The sequence below is a fragment of the Pararge aegeria genome, chromosome 22 (assembly GCF_905163445.1).
Source record: "Pararge aegeria chromosome 22, ilParAegt1.1, whole genome shotgun sequence".
Taxonomy (NCBI): Eukaryota; Metazoa; Arthropoda; class Insecta; order Lepidoptera; family Nymphalidae; genus Pararge; species Pararge aegeria.
In genome coordinates, this window is record NC_053201.1 from 2,089,268 (window position 1) to 2,099,030 (window position 9,763).

At 34.9% G+C, this 9,763-nt stretch overlaps 2 protein-coding genes across 3 annotated transcripts in view; both read left to right on the plus strand.

Moving 5' to 3' along the window:
* The window catches only part of LOC120633822, a 95,217-nt gene extending 93,396 nt beyond the window's left edge, over window positions 1-1,821 (plus strand). For both annotated transcript variants that reach the window (XM_039904180.1, XM_039904181.1), the window contains one exon: window positions 742-1,821. In XM_039904180.1, the coding sequence (XP_039760114.1) occupies window positions 742-1,625 (884 nt within the window). In that variant the 3' untranslated portion in view covers window positions 1,626-1,821. The remainder of the gene's footprint in view (window positions 1-741) is intronic.
* Window positions 1,822-7,093: 5,272 nt separating this feature from the next.
* On the plus strand, window positions 7,094-9,705 carry LOC120633823 (tol-Pal system protein TolA-like). Its single transcript, XM_039904182.1, has 3 exons — window positions 7,094-7,456; window positions 8,122-8,325; window positions 9,390-9,705. Exons 1-3 carry the CDS (start codon window positions 7,208-7,210, stop codon window positions 9,687-9,689), a joined length of 753 nt encoding a protein of 250 aa, XP_039760116.1. The 5' UTR covers window positions 7,094-7,207; the 3' UTR covers window positions 9,690-9,705.
* The last annotated feature ends 58 nt before the right edge of the window (window positions 9,706-9,763 follow it).

The following is a 9,763-nucleotide window of genomic DNA, read 5'->3' on the forward strand; positions in this document are numbered from 1 at the left end:
CATATGGACTTAATACCGAGAATGTTAAAGTAGCAAAACAAAGCGCGAATATCATCATCATCATCATATCAACCCATTACCGGCCCACTACAGGGCACCGGTCTCCCCCACAATGAGAAAGGGTCAAGGGCTAAGGCCGTAGCCCACCACCCTGGCCCAGTGCGGATTGGTGGAATAAAAGCGGGATAGTAATTTGGAAATGGACCCCTTCAAAGCCAATTACCCAACCAATTTCTAATTTTTAGGTTTCCGGACCTCAAAAGGGAACAATGGAACATTAAGAGCATCACTTTGTTGTCCATCTGTCTGTCGTCAAGACTATTTATTTTAAGAACGGGTGGAGTTGGTTTCAGTCTCTTGAAGTTGTACAAAAATCATACTTTTTAATTAACGCGAAAAGTACATAAAGTCGTTTATACCACAAAAATTACATATATTTTGACACTCTCAGGAAATCAAACATATACATACTTTTCGTCTTCGTTCTTCTCGACATAGAACTATGAAACAAATAATAACTTCTTGTATTAAAACTACAGGAAATAATCTTAAATCAATACATTTGTAAATAAAGCATGTTAATGGTCTTTTTTTTAAGTACGTCAATCAGTCATAATCAGAATTTCAGCAACGGTTTGCGGAGTTTTCATTGTATGGGAGACCGAATCTTGCTGTTTATAATACGTACCATCGAATTTGTAATAAAAATAAATACTAAAATTATAAATTTTATAATTACAGGCCAATCCATGAACCCTGAAGATGTAGAAGGTGTGAAAGAAGCTATAACTATACTTGAAAATCAAGACTCTAAACCAGCCGCCAGCGATGATGTGCAAATTGTGACACCACTACCCATAATCAACGAAAGACATAGCAATAAAAAAGATTATTCTAATGTAACATCACCTGTCTATCGAGGAACCAGGGAATATACTAATTCAACTGAAAGAAAGAAATTAAGAAGGCCTGCCCAACCTCAAGAGTTAGGAGACATTAGACTGATTACAGTTAATGCAGATATTAATTTCAATAGTACCAAAGAAAATATAACCAATAAAACAGATATTCCATCCACGGACAATTCCAGTGAACGTAAACGAAGAAGAATAGCTTCTCGTAACAAACATTTTAATAGTAAAACGACAATGCCTAGCACCACTACGACTACCACAAGTACGACTACACAAAAACCTCAAGAATTAACGACAGCACTCAAAGAATTATTAAAGCAAGAAATACATGAAATAGAAAACACTACTACAGCAGAAATAAAGCAAGATAAATTGACAGATGAGATTGAAAATTTAGAACAAATTGATCCAAACATTCTTAAAGAAGCAGAAGTTGCTCCTTCAGTGCGTAGATTTTATAGATCAAGTGCCGAGTTAAATAATGCAGAAGAAAAAGAAATAACAATTGTAAATAATGAAAAAGTACAGATAGTAAGACCAACACCAATATCACAACTTACTGGAGAGTATCCAACACAAACAGCGACTATAGCGAAACTAGATGAAGCAGTCTTAGGTAAATATAATCCGAGGTTCAAGAAAGAAGTCATCGCGATGGTGTCCTCAGGGAAACACGAAACTTTTCTACATCCTTCACGAGGTCGAACATAGCCCAAATATATTTTCTTAGTCAATAACTTTACTTATAGTGTCATATAGACCTTGTTAACTTATTTATTTCTCAGATACGTAAGCGTTGGCGAATGTACTGTAGATTGCGTATTTGCTCAATTTTTACGTTAGTCTAATCGAAGTGATATTACGGTGTATGTTTTAATAGTTGTTTAGAATAAAAATGTTTCCCGATTCAAAGAATTTTATTTATACATCAATAATAACTGTGCGTATCGTAATAATGGCAAACGATTTGATTTCATTACATATTCGTGTTTTGTTTGTCGCAATACTGTAGTATAAGAAAAACCGAAAGTAAAAAAAATCCCGCAAGACAGCTGAAAAATCTAAAGAATCTTAATCTGTTATTTGTATAGAGTGGAATCTTAGGATTACATTAAATATATGATGGCTTTGTATAGGGGATAGGAAGTTCACAAGTGCCATCTAGTAGTGTATAAAGGGATCTTCACTTTGTTCTTAGGTTTGACTAATTGTTCTTAAACTAAACTACAAAACTTAACAAACATCACAAGTTCGTGTAGAAGTAATACAGTAAACTTTATTGATTAAAAATTACTGACATCCGCTATTGACATGTCTTTAATAACAGTGTGTATGATTACTGTAAATTTTAAATAATAATTTTATTTAAATTCAGACGTCTCGATAAGTAAATAATCAGTAAGATAATATTGTTGAAAAGGCTATAAATAAATAAATAAAAAAATAAATTCAGACACTTTTTTCATTCCAGGCGTATAAAACGCGTTATTTGAAAATTAAATTTATATTGATACTGTTTCTCGTAATTTTGTCTGCCTTGGGTTCACTATGCATAAAATATAGCCTATATCCCGAATGAATGGATTAGACAAATTCGCTATACAGAAGTACACTTACATCCATTTATCCAAACGTTCGAATTCACAATAGCAGTGGGATAGCTAGCTAAAATATTAAAATACATAATAATAATAAAAGACAAGTTTAATACATATTTTATAATATTTATTACGCTATGTTCATTTACAAATCACTAAAGAAGAAATTGTTTGATAATTATAGTCTATTTAGCAGTCAAGTATGAATTGACTGCTAAATGACTATTTCTTGGTTTTTGAACATTTGACAAAGCAACTAAAACATCTTTCACAAAGAACAGGACCGCATGCGACCAAGGTCATCGCAATAACTGCGGTCATAGCTGACATGCAAATCATGTTTGCCAAAAAAATCAAAAACTACGACATTTAATATAATAGATAGTCTTGCTTCAACGTTTAATTATAAAGAAGCCTAATACAAAATTACATCAAATTTAAATTCAAAAAATTTGGAAATTGAGAACTTTAGACGTTATTGTCGATGATAAAATAGATGACAAAATACTTAATTATAAAAAGTGCAAGTTACGAGTAGTTAATAGGTCATTCCACAATCAGCACAGACGGGGACAATCGGGCAGGAACACTGGCGGGTGAAGAGGCCCCGGACGCAGAAAGGAAAACAGCACACGAGGGCCGTCGAAGTAAGGATACTCAATAGTGATATACAAATCATATGAGCCCCTCGCACCCGGGCCTGCGTTATTTGCGAAATCTGGAAAATAAAAGTAATGTTTATTAAGAAGATGTAACGCTGATCACTTGTGAGCAGTGTCCAAAAAACAAACAAGGTCATTAAACGTAGAACAAATGTCAAAAACTGTATATAAGGCTGATTAATATTTCTCTGGTTGACTGAATGAATATTGTCCTAAAAGATCAGGATTTTCGTTGTCATCTTAAACACAGCTGGAAATCGTGCAATTCCTGCAAATCCTGGAACGCCGGTATCCTTCGATCATCGATCATCTATGTATCTCTCCAATTACTGCTTTAGCTTTGATAATTCAAGTAAGAAGCCTCTCAATCTGCAACTGTGACTGAGCTTTCTAATAAGATCCTTAGCCTAACATTTTATTATAATTGGTCACATACACTGCTCATAAATGATAATCTACTGCCACATAGGAATTTAAAAAGTGTTAAATCTTTTCAAAATATTCAGTTTGTCAAATGCATGAGAAATAAAAGGCTTTGATTATTATTTGTTATTTATTTTAATATTTATTAATATTAGTTATATAGTAGAAATATAAGTCAAGAAAGGCTAGGTAAAATGGTTTTATGTAATGTTTATAATAAAAAATACAGTATTTAATAATTAATAGACAATTATTAAAATACTTACATTTTCGCTCCACTATGAATTGATATTTTTTTCTGTTAGGCCATCCTCAAATTAATAACGATAATCCAGAAAGTAAGATCAGCCTAGCGCAATTCCACAATAATTTAATTCTCATAATGCAACGAGAAAATAACCGAATTATTATGACAGTGACAAAATATCAAAAAATGCTAAAGACATGTTTCGAAATTTAAAAACCGTTACTTCTGTCATGATTCTTGAGTATGAAGACTTCTTTACACAAACTCTTCTTCGTACAGCCTGTTCATCTGGGATGAACAGTTCATCCGATGTTACGTACAAATAAGCTTTATTCTCTTTGACTACGTTCTACTTTTGTTTTATTCATACCATTCATTTATTGTTAGAGGTGGGCGTTAATTTTGGTGACACAGTTTATACTAAATAAATAAATAAATAAATAAATATACTACGACAATACACACATCGCCACCTAGCCCCAAAGTAAGCGTAGCTTGTGTTATGGGTACTAAGATGACTGATGAATATTTTTATGAATTATATATACATAAATACTTAGAAAATACATATTATAAACACCCAGACACTGAAAAACACTTAATGCTCATCACACAAACATTTTCCAGTTGTGGGAATCGAACCCACGGCCTTGGACTCAGAAAGCAGGTTCGCTGCCCACTGCGCCAGTCGGCCGTCAAGTCATACTATTGCAACAATTATCGCGGCACCATGTTTATTGTGTCAATTCTGTACCCTTACCAATATTCTATTTAAATAAATAATAAATTCGAAAACCAATGCTGGTCGCCTTGACAAAGGCTTAGCATTACTCCAACTATCGGCGACTTACAATATTATGTGTTATCAAGGAAGAAACGTTTGCTAGCAATAGACGCATTGTTTATAATATGTTCTATTTATTCATATATTACTAGTGGTTACCCGCATTTATTACGGTAAGGCGTAAGCCTATTCTTATACATCTCTCTATTTCTTTCTCTCTCTCCCTCTCCCTCTCACTCTCTCTATTCTTGAAGTTTAGTCGTTTAGGTTATTGAGCTTGTTCAAATTAAAGACCCTAGGAACGCCACTGACTACAATTATTTACGAGATAATTCATGATTGAAATTTGCTTGTGGTTAGGACATGGGCCTCACGATTTGAGTAGAGCAAAAACTACCTTCCACCTCATTAGTTCCCCCAAAAATGAGATTTTGATGTTGGGTTATTAAAGGGGCTAATATAAAGGAACAATATCTATGTTTATGCGAATACAGAAGAATATATGCGAGACTGTGATGGAAACTAGCAGTGTCCTGTACGAGACATAGATCCTAAGTATCACGAACATTTCAAAAGAAGTAGTTTGCTACACCGTGTGGCGACCGCGCTTCGAGGGTCGGGAAGTTTTGGATCCGTGTACCGTCCGTCTTTAGAACGAGGCACGGGTCGGTCCGCTGTGATAGATACCAACCCATCACCGGCCCACTACAGGGCACGGGTCTCAAACCACAATGAGAAAGATGTACCGTATCACAGTTCCAGCCTGGCCCAATGCGGTTTGGTGAATTTCACATGCCTCTGAGAACATCTCTCCGGCATGCAGGTTTCCTCTCGAAATTTTCCTTCACCGTTAAAGCAAGTGATATTTTTATAGCTTAAAACACCCAAGTTAGAGGGGCGTGCTATGATACAAAGCCAGCCGAACTCAAACCCGGCTTTGTTAGTCCATGCACAATGACAGATACACAGACAAAGCGGTCAAAGTAATCTTAATGTATCTCCTAATAAAATGGAAGGTTAATAAATAAAATAATTTCCAATAGCAAAAATTTTAATAACAACAAAATTAAACAGTGACCTTCAACAACTTGTGGTGGATCTCGATTTGCAGCACGGACTTCGACACGTATGTAGCGGGGTTGGTTTCTCGTTTAGTTTACATTTAGCCATTTTTATGAAATACTCCACGAACAATGGGCCGCAGCATATGCAAGCAGCTGTGGTAAAGGCTGTGGCGACGGACATGCATATGCATAGCATGTTAGGTAACAGCTATTTCCTGAGGCACCTCATGAACTTCTGCACTTCCATTTGTCTGTAGCAGACCGGCACGCAGGCTAGGAAGGTTGCGGAGGCGATGAGACAATACAGTGACAGGCAAATCATGTTTCACGACCTAACGGGTCGCGCTGAAGCCAACACTGTGCGTTAATGTAACGGAATACAACCACCTGTTCAATAAAAAACCCATGTTATACTCGTGGTTCTTGCGTTGCAAGAAGTTGCACTCAGGGACTCGGTAGACCACGACAAATTAAAGCAGGAAAATCTGTACCTACCGCATAATTTATAACTTCTTCAATCTTTACACTTACAGATTTTCGACAATGTACTCAAAAAGCATGTAAAGTCTATTATACAAGGCCAGCGTGGTAGACTAAGATATTAACCATGCTGAATGGCATAGAGATTGCTTATGAGGCTTATAGTAAGCTAACACATTTCGTAGATGGAGATCATAACCGGCAAAATGCAGTTCCAAGATTAAGTTTTCAGGCACTGTGGCATTTAACACAGATACGATTTCTTAAATTTCTAATGCAGCACTGACAATTTGCACCCCTTTGCAGCAATTTGGCCTAGCAGCTCCTTGCGACTCGTCTAATATCGTCGGCCCAGCTAGTGGGATGCCGATGCAGCGGTAGTGTCTGTCTGTCTGTCTGTAAATGCAGTGTTGATAGACAATTAGAATAAAGTAAATTTTACCAACCTTATAATGTGATTTTTATGATAAACAAGTAAAGAATATTAAACCACAACTTCAAGGTGTTGCATAAGACACATATTTTCATGGGATCCTGTAATTTACTCCATTTATATTAAAGATCACAAAACATCCATGACAGAACCAAGAGATTGACAGTAAAGCTGATTTTGAAATAAAATTGTTCTTAAACTCACTTTATGCTACCTACCTGCATCCAATTTTGACTAACTTCTTTAAACTAAAAATAAGTTTCAAAAATTATATTTAATAGCGCCATAATTTTATTTGATGATATTGATGATGAGGTGGAGAAGCTAAACAGCTTCTAATATTAAGTCTACAAAAAAGAAAAGTTAATTATTAAAAATAAAATACCAAAAAGAAGGTAATCGTTTTTCCAATTTAGAACAACAATAAGATGACAGTCCCAGACGTCCTTTTGATAGAAAACCTGATAGTAATTTGTTAAATAAACAATTTTTACGAAATATTTCCCATACATTACTAAATAAAAAACGGTAAACCTATGTAGTTCTTAAAGTTTAGCGAGGCAATTGCCGCTACATGCACGTAAGGCAACAAAACGTTACAAATGAAACTTATTTTGTTGATTGGTGCGCTACTGGTGTCTGTGCAGGGAATCCCAAAACCAAGGAGAACTATTGAAGATACAAGATCACAACAATTTAATTCGCAGGGTAATGAGAATTCGCAGGGTAAAGCAAATATTGCAAGGGATTGTAAATCAAAGTGTGCGTCGAGTATAGCACAAAAAGCTGCCGCCGAAGCTAAGGCTGCCCAGGCTGCTCAAAATGCGGCAGGGGCTCAAGCAGCGCATATGGTAAGAAATTTAAAAACACAATTGCATTTTTTTAATAGGTAAAAGTTGTCTGATGATTCTTTCAAATGATTTAAGATTTTATATACGGATTGCTTAAGTACCTACCTAAGCAATCTGTATCAAAGCAATCTTGCGAAGTAAATCCTAGAAGGCGCTTTTAAATAAGTTAGGTATCTAACAAGCAAAATTTCACTTCATGATTTTCTTTTAGTTATAAAGAACTAAAATGATACTTATATAATGACGCTTCAGCTTCATTTCAGCATTCAACATTCAGCTTGACAAATCTCTTAACAAATCAACTGAAAAATTTAATAAGAATAATATTAAATAGTCGGAATTGAAATTGTAATACTTAAATAATAAAAAATGCAACCAGCATTTTATAACTATAACATTCAAATAACTTTTTGTTGTGTTTATGAGTGTTACGACTACTCCTCCTAGTTCTGCTGAAATTCCATTGAACTTAAAGGGCTGACTAAAAGCTTACTAAATTCTTGACTTCTTATTTTTACAAACTAAAATTACATCAGAAATGAAGCTGCTGTGGCTCTACTGATTAATTCTTTTACGGTTAGTCGTTGGCTAACCGTTTCATACTTACAGGCAACTGAAAGGTAAAACTAGAAAGGTTTATAGTAAAGGTTTTATCTTTACTCCAGGTGAAAACTCAGCTTGCCGAAAAGGCTCTACAGGCTGCTAAAGCTGCGGAAGCAGCTTTAGCTGGTAAACAGGCGGTTGTAGAACAATTGCAACAAGAGGTTAAGGAGGCTGAGGCCGTAGTCTGTGAGAATACGCAAGCTGTTCACCAACAGCAAGCTGCGGTGAATGCTGCGATACAAGCAGCACAGCAAGCCTCTGTCCAGGTATGTAAGATAAATCATAATAACAACCCGGAACTTAACAAAAGCTATAGCCTAAGTTGGTAAGTTCAGGTAGCAAGATATAGGTAACAGATTCTTTGTTGAAGATCCGATTTTTAAGCATGTCCTAAAAATTTTCCTAGGTTTAAAATCTGCCAAATTATAATAACAAAGTTCAGTTAGAAAGAATAACTATCGTAATCAATATTCAAGACCCGACTTTTAAGCATGTGCTTAAACTTTTCCTTAGTCTAATATTTTTGATAATACAAAATTAAAATCAGTCTGAAAACAGCCATTTTAAATCGACATCTTGAAGGTAGATTTTTTGTAAATAATATTCGCCAATTTAAATCCACTTCCAACGATACCCTACAAGGGATAACGTCAATATATTTTACTAAATTAGCTTGTTTGAGCTGCACCATACGCTTGGTAATTTTGTCACTTGACTATGTTTAACGATGAGGCCTAAAGTTTGTGTTATTTCTCCAAATTTTGTTTTTTATAATGCAAAATCAAAGACGGATATATTCATTTATACTGTTTAATTTCTAGGTATTATCTTCAACAATTCCTTCCTAGTCAGATTTAAATCGCAAGTTTTACGAAGAGATCACAAAATACAAAGATATTTTTTGGATATTTTGCATGGCTTTGCGCTAACCACGTTTAATACGATTCGGATGTAATTGTTGAAGAATTTAAATATGAACCAGCAATACCTTCGTAAAACTGTGCAATTTTTTTTTATAGGGCTGACTGAGAAGAGTTGAAGATAGAAAAAAATACCACTTTCCTATTAGATTGTGCATACAAAATGATCTGTATGTCTGTATGCACATTTATAGCTGCAGCCACAATTTTATCATGCACTCGTGCAATTATTACCTCTTTATTTAAACGTGGAAATTGTAAATGTACTCCAAGAATATAATAACGTTATTATATTCTTAGTTTTGGTTCCAAATTCATTCTTGATATTAAATAAACTAAGATTTGAATTTACACAACTGTTTTATTTTAATTACACTCCTTGATATTTTATTTGATAATATTTTTTACAGCATAAGTTGATGTGTCAAGCTGTCCAGCTTTCTGCTCAACTAGAAAAGGCAGCTCACAGTGTACTGGAGAAGGTGAAGTGTGGTTTACAAGAAAAATTTCATAATTTATCAGAGTCGAGATCAAGGTTAGCCCATCTACAACATAAGCTACAATGTGCTTGTGCAGAATGTGCAGCTACTAAACAAGCCGCCCATAGTGCTTGCGAGGCCGCAAGAGCTGCTTGCGGGAATGCTAGAAGGAAAAAACGTTTTAGTAAGAGGAAGGTTCCTGTAAAAAGACAAATAAAGCGCGCAGGATGATTGAAATGAACATACCTAAATAGAAGAAATTAAGGGAAATGAATGGAACAATTTTGAAGGAATACTATCAACAA

Coding starts and splice junctions, on each gene's coding strand:
- LOC120633823 (XM_039904182.1), top strand. CDS start 7,208: ATGAAACTTATTTTGTTGATTGGTGCGCTACTGGTGTCTGTGCAGGGA. Junction 7,457..8,121: donor GGGCTCAAGCAGCGCATATG/GTAAGAAATTTA, acceptor TCTTTACTCCAG/GTGAAAACTCAGCTTGCCGA. Junction 8,326..9,389: donor CACAGCAAGCCTCTGTCCAG/GTATGTAAGATA, acceptor TATTTTTTACAG/CATAAGTTGATGTGTCAAGC.